Source organism: Hemitrygon akajei, chromosome 17 (assembly GCF_048418815.1).
Source record: "Hemitrygon akajei chromosome 17, sHemAka1.3, whole genome shotgun sequence".
NCBI classification, from domain to species: Eukaryota; Metazoa; Chordata; class Chondrichthyes; order Myliobatiformes; family Dasyatidae; genus Hemitrygon; species Hemitrygon akajei.
In genome coordinates, this window is record NC_133140.1 from 57,133,387 (window position 1) to 57,156,617 (window position 23,231).

Here is a 23,231-nt window from a genome sequence, read left to right on the forward strand (position 1 = left end):
TTTCTTAAAGCACAGCACTATAATAATTACTTAAGCTTCTTTGTACTACCATCTTGAAAGCATGACATTAGGATTCTAGTGAAAATTTTGTTCTTTCTGAATCTTTAATTCTATTTAGGCAGCTATATGTTGCATCCATATTTGAAACTGGGTTCTAAAGAGTTATTTCTAATCTTGATTTAACATGCCATTATCCCATATGTTGTACAAAGAATTTAATTTGCATTTGTATGCTGACTTGAATTTAAAATTCGGTTTTCAAAGGTGCACTCTGTTCAATTGTACTGCTCTAACCATCCACTTGTAATATATTTGATCCAGCAAGATTAGTTGCAATTTTTTTACTCTAGTATTTCCTTTAGATCTTTTTTCTGCAAATATATTTTGCTTGTGCCCTGCCCCTTACATATTATTTTTAAAACTTGCTGGATTACAAAGAGTTTTTAGTTCAGTGGTTCATTTAGCTTTCCATGGATTCCTATTTTGGACACAGTTTTGTTCATTGGCTCCTGTAACTGCACAAGATCACATGAAAAGGCAATTAAAGAAAAATATTAGAAGCTGGAAGTGTGGAAATTGAAATCAAAAATTGAGAGGCCATTTCTAGTGGTGAAAATAAAACCCATTATCCAGTTACCCTGCTATTTGACAACATAATCATGCCTGTAAACAAACATAAAAAGACTGGGAAATTCATCGAGTAGAAAATTTACATAACTACAAGTGGAGCATCTGAATTGTTAATTAATATGGCTAGAATCTGACAACCTTTGGTAATCCATCAGTAGGATGGGATTCGTAAAATGAAGTTGGTCTGGTTTCAGTTTTATCTTCCACAGATTTCAAATTATCAACAGATTCTAATGCAACCCACATTTACTAACTGCTGTAGCACGCAGTGTACTTATACTGATATAGCTTTTGAGGTTTCTCATAATAAGTTTTAAAAAATCTGACTTTACAAGAAAGTCCTCTTCAACTGAATTCCATTCTCCCCACTTAGCATCCCAAAATGGATCTACAGTTAAGAAAAACAAAGTTGCTAACTTTCCTGACCAAATTTTAGTATCAAATTTAGTAAAAGGATTTTGGTGACCATATATTTTAATTTGCAGCTTGAAATATAATCATATTAAGCTGACTAGAGCATATCAAATCTAAGACATGCTTTCTCCTATGCATAAATAAGATGTTTTATTTTTGGTTAAACTTGGGTTTTGCTGTGAATGTTGGATATTGCATCAGGATTTGAACACCAGCTACTGCACTGATGAGTTCTCAGTGATGACTGTAATTCTTGGTTTGAGGCTGAATAATTGGATTTCATATCAACAGCTCAGCAACAGCTCGGGGATCATCCCAGATTAAAATTTTCACCATCATTAACATTCATTGGAAAAGGATGTGAGAGATTTCAGTATTGCAGACATCAGCATCATTGTCAAGCATTGAGTAATTTCAGAAGCAGATATAACAGTAAGACTAGGGACTAAAACTTTTTTTGCCAAGTGCACAGGCAAAAATTATTGCATTTTGGAGGGGCAACTTCTCTTGATGACTGTTCTTCATAGCTAATAAGGTTCTACTAATATGAGACATTTAGTGCACTAAACACCGAGAATCGTCAAATTTTATAGTCCAAAGGGCTGTGCAGTTCTTTGTCTTTACTGACTTTCTGAAAGAACTAAGAGCCTAACCTTGTTTCCTTTTATCCTCCATCACTTAGGATTTGTGTCAAATGATGTGCATTTCAGTTGAAAAAGAAATAGATTTGTAGATGCAGGAGCCTGAAATAAAAATGGAATTTCTGGAAGAACTCAGCCAGTCAAGCAGCAGCTGTGGAACGAGCAACAGGTCACCATTGTGGGTCAGCAACCTCTCCTCAGAAGTGGGTGGGTGGGCTGGTGGCGGAAAGGAAGAGTGTAGGGATTGTTTTGCAGCAGAGCTGGGGCAAAAGCCTGTAATGAGAGGGGCTGGGAATGATCTGGTAACGAGGAGCATGAAGGCTGACTGTTAATAAGATACTTGGTGAAAAGAGGATATTAGCATAATGAAAAATTAGGAAGGAGCAATTTCACTGAGGGAGGGAAATAAGATGTTCATTTTAGAGTAGGGGTTCCCAATCTGGAGTCCACAGACCCCTCAGACTGATTGGCATAAAAAACATTGTAAAGTGTCTGGATGGAAGCTAAATCGTTTTTGCTTTGGTTTGGAATAGGGAGAATGTGAAATTGTGGAATAACAATATATTTTTCCCCTAGAATATTATTGATGGCAACAAACCCACTCACTTAGAAGCATCCCTGTTTTCTCTGATATGCTGCCAATTTTAATTTAGCCACCCCATGGTTCCCTAAAAATATTGTCTGTCACTTCTTTTAATGCGTCACTTGTGATCACTGCAAATATAGATCCAGGATATGATCTAGTTATGACTAAATACATTTGCAATGGAACTACTGTTGCAAGAATACTACAGGAAAAGTGCTATTGTATAACTTTATTGTAATAACATTTTTCACTGATTCTCCAGCATTTTTTATTAACCGTACCATTCAAATCCATGTTATGTTTTTTTTTGTGTGCAATAATTTACTATGAAATAATTTTAGTAAATCTAGCTGCATAGCAATCATTCCAGCTTGATAGTCTAAACATAAAAAAGATTTGTCTGTTGTTAATTCATTTTTAAATCTGGGTCTGTTCCAACTGTACTTTGAGTTAAACATTTTGTGACGTTGCTTAGACAGGAAAAGAAATTCTGAAATGGGTGCAAGGGTAAGTCCATCACTGGCACCATCTTGTGGCTGGTTGCTTTATTTAACACAGTGAGGATTTTTTCGGGTTACGGTATTTATCAAAGGAAAGTCAAGGATATCACAAACTTTGTAACATGCTTTATTTTTAAAATGTGGGAACTTTAGTTAATAACCATTTACTAGCAACAAGCTGCAGACTCCGTTAGTAATATCTAGCAGCTAACAAATTTTCTTTAAAAATGGAGTAATGATGAAGGAATAACCTTGTAAGTAAATAACCCATTAAAGCAATGGTGCCACGAGCACTGATCAGAAGCCAAGAGACGGTGCATCCTGATGCCTTCTGGATCGTCACGTGGGACTTCAACCAAGCTCAGATTTATTTATCAATTGTACATTGAAGCACACAGTGAAATGCTTCATTTGCATTAACAGCCAACACACCCAAAGACATGTTGGGGGCAGCCCACAAGTGTCGCTACACATTCTGGTGCCAACGTAGCACGCCCACAATACTCAGCAGAACAATGCAAGCTGCAACAACAAAACAAAACAAGACAACAACAGCAGAACAATCTTCTCACCCACTCACTCTCACACACAGACAGGCCTCTGGGTCTCCACTCAATAGCAGCATATTTTGATTTTGTAGAGTATTTGCTTTCTGCACTTTTCAGAATGATTGTTAAAAAAAAGTTTGGATAACCACTTGTTCATAAGTAAGGTGAAATACTAATATAATTCAGTTTTACAATCCAGTATTTTCTCAATGTTTCTTATGATGTGCCTACTTAAATTTTCTGCACATTTCAAATTGCTAGTTTATGAGATTCTGCATTTATTACTAAAAGGTTTGACTCAACAAAATCTGAAGGCAATATAGTATAAATGAATTTCCATTGATTAATAAAAATCTATATAATTAGAAATGTTACTACTTTATTGCGTTTTATATATTTAAGTGTGCATTTTTTGCGCAAATTGACGATGATGCAAAACGATTTCCTCTTAACATCAATGTTAGCTTTGTAAATCTGTAACAAGATTCACTCTGCAACAGTGATAATTCCTCTTGGCTTAACAATTGAATCTCTATCTCAGACAGAATTCAATATAACAACTTTGGAATTGTGCAAATGAAGTTTCTTCTCATAGATGAGAGACGTGTCGATGCACTGATTGCAACAGAGTCATTAGCTTTAAATGAATCAAAGCTGTTAACCACATTTTTTGAGCTTTGCTGTAATCTTGAATTTATTTTGCAGCCTATCAAATTTAGGTGAAGAAAGAATGGTTGAATAATAAACAGCTTGCTAAACTGGATGCTTTGTTTCCTCGCAGCCTGTTATTGTACCTCTGCATTTAAAAGAGGAACGTTGCTGGCTAAGGCAACTGAAAATAACTAGGAATGAAGAAACAGCCAATTGTACCATCTATTGCAAAGGTATGTGCATTTTACATAATTTTTAGATTTTCAGTGTAATTTTGTTTGTTTATCATATCTCCTGCTTAGAAAATGGGCAGGTTTTGTTTAATTAAGAAAGGATACAATGTATTCTGATTAATTGGGACACATTCGGATCAGTGCATTTTGGCCCAATTAAGTGGCTGCCCAATTAGTGGTTTCATGGAAATGCTTAAAAAAGGTATTAAAAAAAAGATGATCTACTATTTACTTGAATAACAATTACGTATTTAAATGAAATACAGAACAAATTAGAACACTACCAATGCAAGTATATGACTATAAAACTATTAGTTCCTAATAGTTATCAACAGGGGAACTTATCCAGTGTATGTTGCCGTGTTCTTTTGACTATCTGTAAACAAACAATATCAGTACAGATACCTACATGCTGCCTTCATACAATGCTTTTGATGACCACATCCTCCAAGTCTTCTTTTCAAGAAGATTGTTGTTACCTTCAAATTCTTCATGGTTCCTAACTTGATGAAGAAGTGAAATCACACTCCTGGCCATTTCTAGCATTGCCAAGTCTGAATACTTGAAACCACAATAAGCAAAAAAAGTTCTGACTTGCCGTCCTGCATATTTCTCACCAACTAACAGTGACAAAAATCACTGCTTTTTGAACACAAACACACAGAACTGACTCTATTTATAAACTGGTGGCTGTAAGCACGACAAAGGGTCTGACAACCACACAAATGCACGCGCATGACGCTAGTTAGAAACTGTTCAGCAACCGTCTCCTGTCCCAAATAAGCGAAGGGAATCCTGGCTATTTTGTCAATTAGTTTTTGTTAGAACATAGAAAACAAACAACACAATACGAGCCCTTCGGCCCACAAAGCTGTGCCGAACATGTCCTTACCTTAGAGCTACCTAGGCTTACCCATAGCCCTCTATTTTTCTAAGCTCCATGTACCTATCCAGGAGTCTGTTAAAAGACCCTAACATTTCCACCTCCACGACCGCTGCCAGCAGCCCATTCCACATACTCACCACTCTCTGCGTAAAAAAAAAAACAGCAACTTGCCCTGACATCTTCTCTGTATCTACTTCCAAGCACCTTAAAACTATGCCCTCTCAAACTAGCCATTTCAGCCCTAGGAAAAAGCTTCTGACTACCCACATGGTCAGTGCTTCTCATTATCTTGTACGCCTCTATCAGGTCACCTCTCATCTTCCGTCGCTCCAAGGAGAAAAGGCCGAGTTCACTCAACCTATTCTCATAAGGCATGCTCCCCAATCCAGGCAACATCCTTGTAAATTTCCTCTGCACCCTTTCAATGGCTTCCACATCCTTCTTGTAGTGAGGCAACCAGAACTGAGCACAGTACTCCAAGTGGGGTCTGACCAGGGTCCTATATAGCTGCAACATTACCTCTCAGCTCCTAAACTCAATCCCACGATTGATGAAGGCCAATGCACCGTAAGCCTTCTTAACCACACAGTCAACCTGTGTGGCAGCTTTGAGCGTCAATAGACAATAGACAATAGGTGCAGAAGTAGACCATTCGGCCCTTCGAGCCTGCACTGCCATTTTGAGATCATGGCTGATCAATTCCTATCAATACCCGGTTCCTGCCTTGTCCCCATATCCCTTGATTCCCCTATCCATAAGATAGCTATCTAGCTCCTTCTTGAAAGCATCCAGAGAATTGGCCTCCACTACCTTCCGAGGCAGTGCATTCCAGACCCCCACAACTCTCTGGGAGAAGAAGTTTTTCCTTAACTCTGTCCTAAATGAACTACCCCTTATTCTCAAACCATGCCCTCTGGTACTGGACTCTCCCAGCATTTGGAACATATTTCCTGCCTCTATCTTGTCCAATCCCTTAATAATCTTATATGTTTCAATCAGATCCCCTCTCAATCTCCTTAATTCCAGCGTGTACAAGCCCAGTCTCTCTAACCTCTCTGTGTAAGACAGTCCAGACATCCCAGGAATTAACCTCGTGAATCTACACTGCACTTCCTCTACAGCCAGGATGTCCTTCCTTAACCCTGGAGACCAAAACTGTACACAATACTCCAGGTGTGGTCTCACCAGGGCTCTGTACAAATGCAAGAGGATTTCCTTGCTCTTGTACTCCATTCCCTTTGTAATAAAGGCCAACATTCCATTAGCCTTCTTCACTACCTGCTGCACTTGCTCATTCACCTTCAGTGACTGATGAACAAGGACTCCGAGATCTCTTTGTATTACTCCCTTACCCAACTCTATACCGTTCAGATGATAATCTGCTTTCCTGTTCTTACTCCCAAAGTGGATAACCTCACACTTATTCACATTAAACGCCATCTGCCAAGTATCTGCCCACTCACCCAGCCTATCCGTCACCCTGAATTCTCCTAACATCCTCATCACATGTCACACTGCCACCCAGCTTAGTATCATCAGCAAATTTGCTGATGTTATTTTCTATGCCTTCATCCAAATCGTTAACGTAAATGGTAAACAGCTGTGGTGCCAATACCGAGCCCTGTGGCACCCCACTAGTCACCACCTGCCATTCCGAGAAACACCCATTCACCGCGTCCTATGGACTCTGACCCCAAGATCCCTCTGATTCTTCACACTGCCAAGAGTCTTACCATTAATGCTATATTCTACCATCATATTTATCCTACCAAAATGAACCACTTCATACTTATCTGGGTTGAACTCCAACTGCCACTTCTCAACCCAGTTTTGCATCCTATCAATGTCCTGCTGTAACCTCTGACAGCCCTCCACACTATCCATGACGCCCCCAACCTTTGTGTCATCAGCAAATTTACTAACCCATCCCTCCACTTCCTCATCCAGGTCACTTATAAAAATCACGAAGAGTAGAGGTCCCAGAACAGACCCTGAGGCACACCACTGGTTACCAACCGCCATGCAGAATATGACCTGTCTACAATTACTCATTGCCTTCTATAGGCAAGCCAGTTCTGGATCCACAAGGCAATGTCCCCTTGGATTCTATGCCTCCTTACTTTCTCAATAAGCCTTGCATGGGGTACCTTATCAAATGCCTTGCTGAAGTCCATCTACTGCTCTACTTTCATCAGTGTGTTTAGTCACATCCTCAAAACATTAAATCAGCTCGTAAGGCACAACCTGCCTTTGACAAAGCCACGCTGACTATTCCTGATCATATTATGCCTCTCCAAATGTTCATAAATCCTGCCTCTCAGGATCTTCTCCATCAACTTACCAACCATTGAAGTAAGACTCACTGCTCTTATAATTCCTTGGACTATACCCACTTTCTTGAATAAGGGAACAATATCCGCAACCCTCCAATCCTCCGGAACCTCTCCTGTCCTCATTGATGATGCAAACATCATTGCCAGAGGCTCAGCAATCTCTTCCCTTGCTTCCCACAGTACCCTAGGGTACATCCCGTTCAGTCCCAGTGACTTATCCAACTTGGTGCTTTCCAAAAGCTCCAGTACACCCTCTTTCTTAATGTCTATATGCTCAAGCTTTTCAGTCTGCTGTAAGTCATCCCTACAATCGCCAAGATCCTTTTCCATAGTGAATACTGAAGCAAAGTATTCATTAAATACCTCTGCTATCTCCTCTGGTTCCATGCACTTTTCCACTGGTCCTGTTGACCAGTTGATTGGTCCTGTTCTATCACGCCTTATCCTCTTGCTCTTCACATACTTGTAGAATGCCTTGGGATTTTCCTTAACCTGTCTGCCAAAGCCTTCTCATGGCCCCTTCTGGCTCTCATAATTTCAATCTTAAGCTCCTTCCTGCTAGCCTTATAATCTTCTGGATCTCTATCTATACCTAGATTTTGTTCTTTAAGAGTTGTCCCAAATAAACATTTGTTCCAATTAACCAATGACCGAATTAACCAGAATCCACTGTATCCAAATATTCTGTAATGTTTTGTGCAGAAAAGGGAATTTTCTTTCTCAAATCTCCATCTGCAAAACATTAGCTTTAAGCGTCAATTTTGCTCTTGAAAAATCGGATGCGAACAGCACTCTCTATTCTAAATATGAAATCCACACAGTCAAGGGACTGTTGGCTAGAAGCACCCAAAAGTTGTTATTTCAGCGCACCATTTTCTTCAGTGAAATAACTTGTTACTTTCTCTCTTCCCGTTTGAAACCACTTGAATGATATAACGTTGCGGGCGGCACAGTCGCGCAGTGCCACGAATGACCATTTAGGGTTTGATTCCCACCACTGTCTGTTCGTTCTCCCCATGACCGCGTGGGTTTCCTCAGGATGTTCCGGTTTCCTCCCACATTCCAAAAAACATGTAGTTAGGGTTAGGGTCAGTAAGTTGTGGGCATGCAATGGCAACACTCCTTGCTGACTTGATTTGATGCAAAACAATGCATTTCACTGTACGTTTCAATGTACTTGACAAATAAACTTAATCCTTATCTTTATCCATTTATGAACGAGTTAAACTTGCCTTAGAAAGTTTTCATTTCAACTTGGAAAAATACTTAACAGTTTGATGGCATTGAATATTGCCATTCCTGCTGCTGTGAATTGAAACATAATTATCATGTGTAGACTTTATTTTTTTCAGGTTAACACTTGTTATTTTCTCCTTCAATCCATTCTTTCTTGCCGTCTTCCTTTGTCTTTCAGACTGAATTTGGTGTTGAGTTGGATTTTGTTCTCAGTAGTCAACAGTATGTGCATTCATTGCACCTATACTGTCCCAGAGTCACTTTATAATTAGTAGTGTTGAACAGGACTGGGAAGGAAATACTACCGTTTATTTCCTTAACTAGTCATCCTGAAGAAATGCTATTTAATTAGGAATTAACATAATATTTAAAACAATGATGATTAAGCATAGAAAAAGAAACACAGGGAAGAAGTGTAGGATAATGAAAAGGAATATTTATATTTGGTGTGAAAGGGTCACCCCGAGCTTCAAATTACTTTTCAGTGTAATTTCCTATCCCTCTCAACCCTGAACTCTACCTTTGGCCTCCTGCATGATTCAACCAAAGCCAAATAAATTTGAGAAGCAACATTTCATCTTCCATTTAGGCATGTCACTCAGTACTTGTGACTCAGTACTAAATTCAACAATTTTAGATAAACATTGTTTTCCTGTATTGTGTCAGAACTGACAATTTTGTGATATGAGGTCACCAACTTCTAACATTAGCTCAGTTTTATCTCTCCATAGATGCTGCCTCATCTGATTAATTTCAGCATTCTCTTTTATTTCAGATTTCCAGTGACTATTTGCTCTGTGCTTCTATTTTGGCATTTTCTACTCTTCTCCTTCACTGACCTCTGTGCGCCTCTCTAGGCAGACCAGCTATGATTTACATGCATTCATCACTCTCTCAAATGCAGTTGTATCACCTGGACAGTTTCGATTCTCACGCTTTCACAGATATCTCATTCAACCCACCTTGCTTCCTGTAACTTAAAGTGCATATATTTGATCACTTCAGTGGTTCTGATGAAAGATCATTGACTTGAAAGCATAAATCTGTTTCTGTCTTCATATATGTTGCCTGAATTGGTGACTAAACCCAGCACTTTCTGGTATTCATTTTTTAATCTATTGTTTTAAAATCACCACAATAATTAAAATCTGAAGGGATGAACAATCGTTCACCCATAGGTTTCAGCACCAGAATATGTTTGACAGGAAATACAATATGTTGTAGCATTGAGATATTTACTCTCACTGACTTGGAGTAAGGCCCATGCAGTGTATAACAGCAGGTGTAACCTTAGCAAGTTTACGATTTCACTTGTATTGTTTTCCTGTAATGGAACGTCATAAAAACTGATTAAAATACTGTGGTGAACTAGATATACCTGTCTGACTGCTCCTGTGGCTCCTCCCAAGACCCTGCTGACTACCCCTGTGGCTCCTCCCACAGACCCCTGTATAAAGGCGACTGTGGCCTGCTGCTCTCCCTCATTTCCCCAGGATGTAGTGTTCTTCAGTCAATAAAAGCCGATAACTCACTTCCTAAGTCTCGGCGTGAGTTATTGATGGTGCATCAAATACCTTGGAACTTCTTTAGAAAAACTGGTTAAAATGTGATGTGAATAAACAGATGTGAAGAAGGCATACAGGATATTTACTTTTACTGACTGAAGCTTATAATGCTAAAGCAGAGCGCTCATGCTAGGGTTCTGCAACACTAACTCAGCCCAGCAAAATCTGCAGAATGCGATGGTAGAGATGATGCAGAGGGAATTCACACAGATGGCCAGAGAGTTATAGTTGAGAGAAGATATTGCTGGAACAGATCTCAATTTCTAAACAAAGGAGATCTGTTTAGTTAAGGCATAAAGAAATTATGAAACTCATAGAAAGAGTTAACACAAAAACCCCCCTTCATTTAGGGGAAAGCTCAATAATTTAGGGGGTGTAGATTGGGGAGAAGTTTACAAATCTAGGAGTAAGAATAAAGTTTGCTTTTAACCTTCAGATATTATTTACTTAAGAACATAAGAATTTTCTGAATCTTAAATGGCTTATCCATTTTCTAAAACTGTGCCTCTTCAGTCAGGGTAAAACTCTCTTCCTGCATCAAGCCTGTGAGGTCCTTTAAGAATTTTGTATGTTTTGGTGAGGTCCACTCTCCTTTTGAAGATAATAGAATACAAACTCAATCTACTCAAATCTGTCCTCATTTGGCAAACCTGTCATCACAGAAGACAGTAATGTTAATCTCTGTTGTGTTCCTTGGCTGAGGAGACCAGATCTGTAATATTTCTGATACAAACCAAAACACTTTTGATACCAAATATATTCCCTTTGTCCTGTCGTTCCTTTTCACCACCTTGTCTACTGACTTGCTACCTCCTGTCTTATCTCTGACATAAGGACTTTGACATTAAGTGTTAACTCTGTTTCTTTTTACACAGGTCCTGTAAGAGCTGTTGAACATGTTTAGCATTTTCTCTTTTTTTTTTCCTGAGGATTTATACATCTATTGTTGGCCTACAGTGCTGTGTTACAACAACCTGATATGGATCAAAATTAAAACCAAACCTAACTCCACCAGAACCAATCTGAATCCTTCCCTAATCCAGGGACCTATACTGATTCCCATACCTGACAACCTGGAGACATTTGCAAAACATCGCACCCAGACACTGACACAGAGTTGGGGGCAATACCCACCTCCACATTCCAAGCCTGTGAAAAAGCTTTGCTGCCACCCATTATGTGATCACAGTTGAACTCAGACAAATGATGCCAGCATTGAGAAAGCTGCTCCCCCCCACCCCGGGCATGTTCTCTATCCAGTCCCCGGGCGAAACCTTCGACCAGACTATGGCATTGCGACAAACCTGGATTAATATCAAAGGATAAGCTCCCCAAGCTCCAAACAAAGTAACAATTGGATTCCTTCACCAAGTATCACATCCTGCCACCAGGCCTGAACCAAACTGTGAAGTACTCTGAGGATGTTCAACGTTCCTCGTAAACTCCAAGACCCACAGTTCCCTTGTCTATCTGAAACCTTATCAAAGCCTGGCCACAGGTCTCTTGACAAATATCAATTCCTGTTGTTAATACCAAGCCAACCTTAAGATCAACATTCAAAATCGTGCTTCAATCCTTGCTCAATTCCCATGTCCAGTTCCTAGTGAAGTTTCAATTCAGCACAGTCTCTACCTACTGACACTGAGTCAAACTGTCCTCAGTAAAGCACTGGGCCAGGCCGGCATAGCATTACCTGAACCTGAAACACGAGGGTAGTTTGCTTTGAGCTGTGGTTGGTATTCTGGCACTGCTATGTAGCATAACTAAATGGGGCAGTATGCTTGTTTCTGTGAAAGTGATAGCCATTTAATTCCTTTTTCTGAAATTGGTTAACCTCCTGACATAAATTAGATGATGTGTGTTGTGACAGGGCTTGTATGAAAGAGAAACCCCGAAGTGGTGAAGCTAACATTTTCTAGGCCTGTTATTTCTCCTGCGGCATGGTAGCTCCTGCAGCCAATATTTAATCAGAATGCGTACTGCCTCTTTAGGGATGCAAAACTCTCTTAGGCCAGTTTCAGAAGCCGAGCTTTGGGAAATTAACTCTCTATCCCATTAATGTTACCAAGTAAGCTTAACAGACCAAGATCACCCATGGTGTACCACCAGGATGTTTTTAACAACTGTACTTTGTGTATGTTTTCAAGGTTGCAGTACATACTGCAGACACTTAGAGCTGGAGACAAGGTCCCTGAACTGAGAAATGACTCAGTGTAATCAGTGGACCTTATGAATTTAGAAGCTATTTTGTTCTCACAGGCCAGTATACCATATTGCCAATGTCATGAAGAATGTTTTATGAAAGACAATATATAAAAATAAATTTCAAGGAAATAAACTTGTACTTTATAAAAAGGGAATAGTGACACAGGAGAATATTAAAATGAATGCCATTTTGTGAACAGGAAATGTGCTTCAGCAATAAATAAATAGCACAATTTGAATGTTTAAAGTGTAAATATTATATAAATGTATAAAAATTATAAATTCTATTTGATTTATAAAACTATTTAACAAAATGGATATTAGATTTCTTATTGTTTAATAAGATTTCTGCTCAGATCTGTAGAAGACAAAAAAAACCATATAACCACTGTTTATTTATGTAGAAATAGAGCATGGAAGAGACTTTTCCAGCCCAATGAACCACACCACCCAGTAACCCATCTGTTTAACCCTAGCCTAATCACAGGACAATTTACAATGACCAATTAATGTACCTACTAACTGGTACATTAACTGTGGGGGGAAACAGTAGCACCCGGAGGAAAGCCATGCGTTCTCAGGGAGAATTTACAAGCTCCGTACAGAGGATACTGGAACTGAACTCCGAACTCAGATGCCCTAGGCTGTAATCTCGTCACGCTAACCGCTGTGTTACTGTAGGACCAATAGATTTATTTAGTGGCAGCAATGTGATGTCTGTTAGAAGGATTTTGATAATGATTTATCAGAATAAAACTCTCTGTGGTTATTTTGCTGTTGTAGTAGCATTGCTATGCCATAGTGGTTCCCATAGGGAAAAAAAAACGTTCTTGTTTGCGCAGTGAAATTTATCAAATGTTACCTCCCTAAGACTTCAAGCTCTAAGACTTGCTAGCTGATAGCTGAAGGGAAAAAGTTCATGCCTGAAATTCTCATAGAGAGCATGTCCACCTATTACGCATGACCAAGGCAACCTGAAAGCCAGAAGCTAACACATCAGACCTCAAACGGTGGACTTGCCTTTGAGTTCAATGACAAGAGAGTGATGTGCTGAAGAGAGGGTCCAGATATATTTGTATCCATTAATTTCATGAACAGCGAGAGCTGGTATATGGACAGTGCCCTGACTCATTAGAGCGACGGTCACTAATTCTAAAGTTTGTGTGTGACCCCTTTGATTATATATGCTACATGGGGCCTGCTTCTCCTCACCAGTTCTGGTTAGTTGCAGAGTGCTAGCTTGTTCAGGGTCTTCACATCCAGGAAATGTAAGTGTGGATGACAGATGACCATGGTGTGGTTCCCGACAAACCAGCCTCCTGTTTCTCCTTAAAGCCAAATGTGTTTCTCAGCCAGCAGACTGATAAAAAATTATTTAGGGGAAAAAAAGGCATCTAATTTTTTACTTTATTTAAAATAGTGTGGTAGAGATTTAGTCTGCTCTCATTAATCCTTCATCAATTAAGAAGGTTATTTAAAATGGAAAGCAATTTGTTTCCCTTATTCCTCAGCCAATCAAGGTCAGCATCTGTGAAGTTGGACTCCCCCCTCCCAACGCAGCTTCTTGCTAAACATTTGCCTCGGGATGCCACTTTGAATAGAATGTTCTGTCCCTCACGGCCCCCCTCCTTCCCTGTTATAAAAGCACTGTCTCACCACAGATCCCATAATTTATGTAAACATTTGGTCCTTGTTTGCTAACATAAATTTTCAGTCACGATGTTTTGGTGGGGGGTGGGGGGGGGGGAACAATGTATTCTTTGTGCAGGAGTAGGGTTTCACATTAGTCGAAAATATTTTAGATTAAAATATTCCTAATTGAAAATTTGTGTGTGATGTGGTCTGGCTGTAATTTTGTTCAGTTGTGGTGTTTTTGTATCGTTGATTGGTCCATGTGGCATGGCGTTTGCCATTTCCCATTTCCCGGTTAATCCATCGCTATCGGCAATTAAGTCTCTCTTGTGTCTGCTTCCCACAATCTGTGGTCCTCCTGTTTCTTCCCTTCCTCTTATCTTTCCTCAATCTTGTCTCTGTTTTCCCCTCCTTTCAACATTCCCCGACTTCTGCTGTCCATATTGGCCCTGCCCAACAGCAAAGCAGCGTAAACCTTGTTCAAAACTAGGCTCCTGCTGTCTGCTATTGTGGCTAACATGAGCACCCTCTGGATGCTTTCTGCCAATTATTTATATCGATGCTTTATAGTTTTCTTCAGTGCAATTATCATTTTTTTCAGCATTAGATGTCTACATTCGTAATTTGTGTCTTTGAGCTGATGAACAAAATTAACTATAACCCATTGTTTTCATTTTTTATAGTCAGCAGTTTAATCGATTACTTTTATTGTATTAATTGCATTTGTAATTGTACATTTTGTCACTGGTACATTCTGGTAATAGATGATCTCCAATGTAGCTGCCTTATCCACACAGTGCAGAGCACAGAATCCGGGCTTTGCAGAAGGACTTCATGTTCTGAAAGCTAAAAGCAACACATGGTTCATTTTTATCCATTAGTGGGGGGGCACTCATTCAGTCGGGGTCGAACCTGAATACTGCATTCTTGCTGTCCACATGATAGTGCAGGCTAGGGCCGTACAATGTAGACAGCAAGTGTTGCCCCTGCAGCAGGCTGCCCTTCTCCGTGCAGCTGATAAATCCAAAAGAGCGGCAGAGATCCATACACTTTGGCACCTACAGCGTCTCCGGAGTCGCCAGTTGGTGTTGAAATCCATGTAGGACTGTCTTCAGGACTCCAGCTCCGGATTTGTCCTCCGGGCTTACTCCCAAAGCCTTTGGCATGAGTGGGTGCAGCCACAAGGCAGCGGAGTTTGAGGTCACAGTTTTCCTTCTCCTAGATGAGCTGCCAGCCACAGCTGATGAGCTCCATCTGCCCGAAGCAACTGGTTCTAGGGTGCCAGTAACCCACCTTTGCCCCTTCTCCTGTCGGTAGAAATGACTTCGCTGGGCTGAGTAGCTAAGTTGTACAATGCACTTGAAATCATGGATTACTAATGTGGGGGATATTAGAGCTAGTCTTTGAGTTCTGCTATGTTCAAGACTGTTTTGTGTGTTGACATCATGGGCTAGATTGTCCTGAATTTGTCCCATTGCACAGCATCTGCAGCAACTACCCACTCCTAACCCAAGTTGATTTGTATACTGGTGGTTGTCGTGTGAGGCAGAGTGGGCTCTGAGTAGAATCTTACCCCAGTACACTCAAATAGCCCCTTGACCACCAGCTGCTGTCAAAGCCTTTCGAATTGAAGTGGTTGCAATTGTCATTGAAAAACAGTTTAATTCTGAACACCTCACAGTCCTAAATCTAATTAAGAACATTAAGATAATTGTGATAAAGCAAAGCAATTTATCTTTCCATGTGCACAGATTCAAGTTCAGGATTATTGTCAGGGGCTGTAGACGCTACAAATATTAGCTTTTTGCAGCAGCTGCACAGTACATTATAAATATGACAATATAAATCATGCAAATTAGCATAAATTATGCATAAATTGCATGAATAAATCAATATAAACATATTGACATTAGTGCAAGTTGAACAAAATATACTCAAGTAGGAAGTGGGTTTTTACAGGTCAGTTCAGGAACCTGATGCCAGTGGGGGAAAAGCTGTTGTTGAACTTTTAGGCGTGAACTTTCAGGGTCCTCCATCTCCTGCCTGAGGGCAAGAATGAGAAGAGGGCATGACCCAGGCAGCGGGTCCTTATCAGTGGACATCATCCTAAGATGTCGCTTCTTGTGGATATCCTCGTGGGAGTGGGAGGAGCAGTGATGGAACTAGCTGGGTTACCACTCTCTGTAGCCTGTAATATTCCTGTGCATTGGAGTGTTCATACTAGGTGATGAAATCCACTGCACAACTTTAGAGGTCTATCAGAGTCTTTGATGACCTGCTGAATCTCCTTAAACATTTAAGAAAGTAGAAACCTCCTTCATGATTGCATTTATGTGCTTCACCTAGATGTTGACACCCAGGGGTTTGAAGCTGTTCACCCGTTCCAGCACGGGTGCTTTAATGAGACAATGCTGTTGATTTGCCTGCCTTCTCCTTCCTAAAGTCCACAGTTTGTTCCTAGTTTTGATGATGTTTGTGTGCAAGATTGCTGTTATGACATCACTCAGTCAACTGGTCTACGGTATCTAACTCCTAGAGTCATAGTCATAGAATGCATACAGCACAGAAACAGGCCCTTTGGCCCATCTAGTCCATGGCAAAACCAATTAAATTGCCTGCTCCCGACGACCTGCACTAGGACCATAGTCTTCCATACCCCTACTATCCATGTACTCTCTCAAACGTTGAATTCGAGCTTGCATACATCACTTGTGCTGGCAGCTCATTCCACACTCTCATGACCCTCTGAGTGAAGGAGTTCCCCTTCATGTTCTCCTTAAACTTCTCACCTTTCACCCTTAAGCCATGACCTCTGGTTGAGGTCCCACCCAATCTCAGTGGAAAAAGCCTGCTTGTATCTACCCTACAATACACCTCATGCCCCTCATGTACAAACATGCTTCCTTGTTATCTTCTGTGATTCTGCCAAGAACAGTAGTGTCATTAGCAAATTTTTAGATGGCCGTTGGAGCTAACCAACACAAGGTCATCGGTTTAGTCTACAGAGGGACTAAAAATAATAATTGTAGATATCACCTTTATGTCAAGCAAACTGGAATACAATTTTTATTCTTAGTTATACCAAACCTCAGAAAGGATATTTTGACTTTAGAATTCATAAAGACTGAGGTTATAAGCACATTTTTCCTGAAGTTGGTATTCAATATCTTTAGCAATCTACGTAATTGGATCTTGGAAATTATAGTTGCTGCAATGTACAAATTACTCTTAAATAAATGTAGTTTTGGTTTTATAGTAAATATGGAAAAGCTTTTTCTCCTGTTTGGATAATCTGGATGAGGAAATACTATTTGAAATATAATCTTAAATTTTCAGAGTGAAATCGGGAAGCAAAAGGTAACTAAGTTGTGGGGAAAAAAACTATTGGCCATGTTCTTAAAAAAATGTTTTGAGAAGAAAAGAACAACAGCTGGTAGTGACTCAGTGAAGGTGAAATGAGTCTCAACATGGAAACGAAGAAAAACAAATTTACAAGTTTTAACGTAAAAGGAAAATTATCTTTGTAAGTCATTAAAATATAATTCTGTTTGTGGAGTATTTGTGCATTTCTTGGGAGTAGTTTGTTGCAGATTATAGAATCATTACTGTGTTTTGCGTTCTTTTGGTAGCAGCATGGTTAATAGCTTTTAGAATTTATTTCACAGAAGCATATTGTATTCTCCTACAGATGATCAGATCTGGTGTAAAACCACAAAGCCCATCGTAGAAGGGGAATGTTTAAGAGCAACTGTTGATCCTTCGGAACAGAGTACTCAAAATCCTGTGTTGAATCTCAGTGTTAAGATGGAACCAGCTGAGTCCGCAGAGTGCTCAGAGCAGGCAGCTACATATCCAGCTTCAATGCATTCAGATATCCAGCTGCTTCCTCAGCAGGCGGGAATGGCTGCCATATTAGCCACTGCAGTCGTCAACAGTAAGTTACAGTGAAATAGAAATAGAATATGTGATTGCTGTGCTGTTTTATTCTTAAGTGATTTAATGTTTAGCAGGAAAGCTTAATCCAAATATAATTATTCTTGATGTGTGATTATTGTTGTCTTAAGATTTTGATTTAATGTCCTAGAAAGTGTTGCCTTCAATAGTCTGCAATCTTTTGATACTGAAATAGTAATCTGGATGAGTAGAAGTTCTGGGATGTGGTAAAAATTTCAGCAGGGAAAGTTAGAAAACTAATTAAAGTAATGATAAGATGTTGAATATGAAATACTTTACCCAATGCTTTTCTTTCTTTCCCTTCCTCCTTTAAATCTGAATTTATAAAAATAGAATCTCAGGTAGGTGATGTAGTGCTCAAACCTGCTAAATCTTTGAATAAAATCATGGCTATTCTGATATTGGACTTGATTCCATATTCCTTTCTGTTTTCCTTCACACTCAACTCACTTTTACACTAATTATCTGTCCTGGCTTAAAAAAACATTTAATTATATGATCTCTGCAGCTCCCTGTTTTGTAAATACCTAACGATTCATGATCCTCCGATAGAAGAGAATGCTATTCATCATTTTATTATATAGGCCATATCTTATTCTGAACATGTATATCCTCTATGTTGAGATCCTCCTTAGAGGGCAAACAACTTCTCCACATCTGTCTGGTCCATCTAGTACATCAATAAGATCGTCTGTTATTGAATTGAATTCCAGTCATTACATAAGGCCAACATAAGACCATAAGATATAGGAGCAGAATTAGGACATTTAGCCCATTGAGTCTGCTCCACCATTCAATCATGGCTGATCCATTTTCCCTCTCAGCCCCAATCTCTTACCTCCTTCCTGTACCCCTTCATACCCTGACCAACCAAGAATCTACCAACCTCTGCCTTAAATATACATACAGACTTGGCCTCCACAGTTGCCTGTGGCAACAGATTCCTCAGATCACCACTCTCTGGCTAAAGGAATTCCTCCTCGTCTCCATTCTAAAAGGAGGTCCCTCTATTCTGAAGCTGTATCCTCTGGTCTTAGACTCTCCCACCATAGGAAACATCCTCTCCACATCCACACTATCATGGCCTTTCACCATTCACAAAATGCTGGTGGAACACAGCAGGCCAGGCAGCATCAATAGGGAGAAGCGCTGTCGACGTTTCGGGCCGAGACTCTTCGTCAGGACTAACTGAAAGGAGAGATAGTAAGAGATTTGAAAGTAGTGGGGGAGGGGGAAATGCGAAATGATAGGAGAAGACTGGAGGGGATGGGATGAAGCTAAGAGCTGGAAAGGTGATTGGCGAAAGTGATACAGAGCTGGAGAAGGGAAAGGATCATGGGACGGGAGGCCTCAGGAGAAAGAAGCTGGGGTGGGGGGGAAGCACCAGAGGGAGATGGAGAACAGGCAGAGTGATGGGCACAGAGAGAGAGGAAAAAAAACAACTAAATATGTCAGGGATGGGGTAAGAAGGGGAGGAGGGGCATTAACAGAATTTAGAGAAGTCAATGTTCATTGACTTCTCTAAATTCTGTTAATGCCCCTCCTCCCCTTCTTACCCCATCCCTGACATATTTAGTTGTCTGCCTGTTCTCCATCTCCCTCTGGTGCTCCCCCCACCCCCGCTACTTTCTCCCGAGGCCTCCCGTCCCATGATCCTTTCCCTTCTCCAGCTCTCTGTCACTTTCGCCACTCAACTTTCCAGCTCTTAGCTTCATCCCACCCTCTCCGGTCTTCTCCTATCATTTCACATTTCCCCCTCCCCCAACTACTTTCAAATCTCTTACTATCTCTCCTTTCAGTTAGTCCTGATGAAGTGTCTCGGCCCGAAATGTCGACAGTGCTTCTCCTTATAGATGCTGTCTGCCCTGCTGCGTTCCACCAGCATTTTGTGTGTGTAGTTTGAATTTCCAGCATCGACAGATTTCCTCATGTTTGCCTTTCACCATTCGATAGGTTTTGATGAGGTCACTGCTCATTCTTCTGAATTCCAGTGAATGTAGCCCCAGAGCCATCAAACACTCCCCATGTAACATGCTGTTCAATCCTGGAATCATTTTTGTGAACTTACTTTGGCCTATCTACTTGGAATGTAGAATGTATAAGATATTTGTGGCACAGGATATTTTCTTACATCTGATAAGAGCTTAACATGAATTGGTATCTTTATTGAGTTGTACTTGCTTGTCCTTTTTCTGGGTTCGGAGTGCCAGGAAAATACCAAAAAAAAGCAAACAATCAGTAACAAATTTAGTTACCGGCTTAATTTGTAGTCTTCGTGCTAGCTCTGAATATTTATTTTAAATGTGATTATTCCAGAGGACATCTTCCCTTGCAAATCTTGTGGGATTTGGTATCGGAGTGAAAGGAACCTGCAGGCTCACTTGATGTACTACTGTGCCAGTCGACAGAAGTCTCCATCCACACCCAAGGAAGACAAACTGAAGGAACCATCCCCACACGAGCGCATATGTCCCTTCCCACAATGTAACAAAAGCTGTCCCAGTGCTAGTTCACTGGAGATTCACGTGCGTAGTCACAGTGGTAAGTCGTCTTGCATCAATAAATAAGCTCTTTTCATTCAGTAGGCTTCATTTTGGAATGAATCTAGAAGTAGAGCTGGCAAGGAGCCAGTTTGCGGACCTAATCTGATCACTGAGTTAATGTGAGGAAATGGGTACTTTTATTCCATATTGATAGTACGAAATTGTTTGTTGTGCAGTTTCGCAACTTGGAATCTGCCAAATCATGCCTCGTCAAAAATGACAGGCAGGGCACTTTTATCAAACCAGAACTTGTTTGCGTTAGGAAATGAAAGATGCTCGCTGTGTCTGTAAAGCATGCTGCAAATTAAACCATTTAGAAATTACCAAAAACAGCATAACTTCAAAATTCCAAATGCAGGTTTATTAGTGCGCTCGACTACAGGGTATTAAGTGTCCAGTATAAATGAGAGACACAGACTTTGGCAACCCACAGTGGCTCCATGGTCACTGGAATATACTGGGAATAATAAATAAAGATCAGAAAGTGGCAGTCAATTCCAAATAACTGAGAATTCTCTCACAAGCAACCAATCCGTGCTTTGGATTACACTGATTTCCTGAAAGGATTGAGTGTTTCATATAATCATGTATTAGATTTAAAGCTAGCATTATGCCTATCTTTTATTTATTTTCTAAGTGTGACTAGATTGCAGTTAGTACAGAATAGTAAATGCATTTTAAGTCCCTTTTAATTTTTATGCTGTCTTCATAGTAATTATTCCTGATTTTGTAAATAATGTAGTTTTCTATATTCTAAATAAAGTCAAATGGTCTTTCTACTGAAATTATACCACGTGAAGTTAAACATTAACAATATTTGAAACAATGAATCCAATTTTGTTATCATTCAGTAAAAGAATTTCTGAATCCAGACTTTTAACAATTAAAATAATAAAATTAACTCCAATGTACCTATTTTTCAATAGAAACTTTTGTGGCATTGACTCAATGTAGGAACTGTGCTTACCACTGATCTACCGTGCAGCTCAGGCAGAACTAGTGATTTATTTTCCTTTTATCCATCATCCGTTCGCGGGAATTTGGGGAAGATGGGGGATGCAAGCCCAATCATCAGAGGATGTAATGTAATCAGTTCACCTGGGTAGCAGTGCAAGCCTCTCCTACATCATCTCCCTAACCAAATATTTAAGATTTGTAAAATTAAATGTCTCGGCTGTACAAAACGACATACTAAAAAGTATTAGAAGTATTTACATTTTTAAAAATTAAAATTACATAAATAATTAAAAACAAAATCTAAATGTGCTTGTTAGCCCCTTTATCGTCATCTAACTTAGTACAGGATAATTCCCATGAATACCCCACTATAAATGTCAGGGAACCATCGCAACCTTGTACGAAAGTGCATTCAGAAAACGACAGCAAGCTACAGACCACGTCATTGACTTCCATGTTCTGATGATACTCATGAAATTGCTCCCAGATACATATGGATATGCAAGGCCATACTTTTCCAAAACTGTCCACAAATAGTTTCCCTCAACTATTGTATTTGTAAGATATTTTAAAATTTATACTTTATTTCTTACTCATTTAATGTTCAGTAATTGTCTTTTCATAGATATGTAATTCTAGTCCGCCACAGAGCTCTTTGTAAAAATAATTTAGCACAGCTCGACTGTTGAAGGTGCCATTTGATGAATGAGTTTTTAAACTGTTAAGCTGTCCCTCTGTTGGATGTGTATAAAAATAATCTATGGCAATATTATACAGTAGAGCAGAGATATTCCCCCGGTTCTTGGTCAACATTTTTTCCATCTATCAACATACCCAAGATTATCTGGTAATTTTGCTGTGCCCAAAATGGCTGAATATTTTTCTGCATCATTACAGTAATGTCTCGCCTTGTGATGTGCTGAAGCTCCAAAAGCAGTTAGATAAGTGCAAGTTTCATTTTCATTTCATAAAGATATTGGGATTTTTTAAGACACCATCTCCTTGGACCTTCTGTCAAGCAAATAATAATATTCCAAGAAGATAATGCAGAGATTGTTGAGTTCTTTCCTGTGAACAGGTGTCTAAGTTGGTGGCATCTGGTATAGATATGGGAATATAACAAATTGTAGAACACTTAGATACTGTTGCCTGCTTAATCATTCACAAAATCATGACTGCTCTTTTACCTCAGCTCCACTTTCCTGCAATAATATTCTCTCCCCATGTGCCCTGTTTCGCTTAATAGCTAAAAATCTAATCAGTGATTGAATGTCCATTGTCCTCGTGGGTAGAGAACTCCATAAATTCACTTCTGGCTGGGTAAAGAAATAGCTCCTTATCTCATCTCTGAAGACCTCATTTTGAGACCTTGCCTCCTGTTTTGAGACATGCCAGCCAAGAGGAAGCACCAGCTTCCTGTCAGGCTCCTTATGAATTTTATATGATTCCATGACATTACCTTTCATACTTCTAACCTCAAGAAACAATGATTTTAGTCTGTTTAATCTCTCCCCATGTATCAATCGTGCCATTACAGAAATCAATCCTTCACTCCTTGGTGGAATTATAATTGCCCAAACAGTGTTTATGAAAAGAGTTTAAAGATTTCACCACTAGAAGTAGAAAATCTGACAAGGAAGAATTAGCATTCAAAGGTTCAAAGGTCCAATTTAATGTCAGAGAAATGTATACAATATACATCCTGAAATGCTTTTTC

General features: G+C 39.7%; 1 protein-coding gene across 4 annotated transcripts in view; it reads left to right on the top strand.

The window, feature by feature from the left end:
• Window positions 1–23,231, top strand: part of zfpm1 (zinc finger protein, FOG family member 1) — a 205,190-nt gene that overhangs the window by 166,269 nt on the left and 15,690 nt on the right. For all 4 annotated transcript variants that reach the window (XM_073070199.1, XM_073070198.1, XM_073070200.1 and 1 more), the window contains 3 exons: window positions 4,101–4,203; window positions 17,749–17,994; window positions 20,331–20,555. In XM_073070199.1, the coding sequence (XP_072926300.1) occupies window positions 4,101–4,203; window positions 17,749–17,994; window positions 20,331–20,555 (574 nt within the window). The remainder of the gene's footprint in view (window positions 1–4,100; window positions 4,204–17,748; window positions 17,995–20,330; window positions 20,556–23,231) is intronic.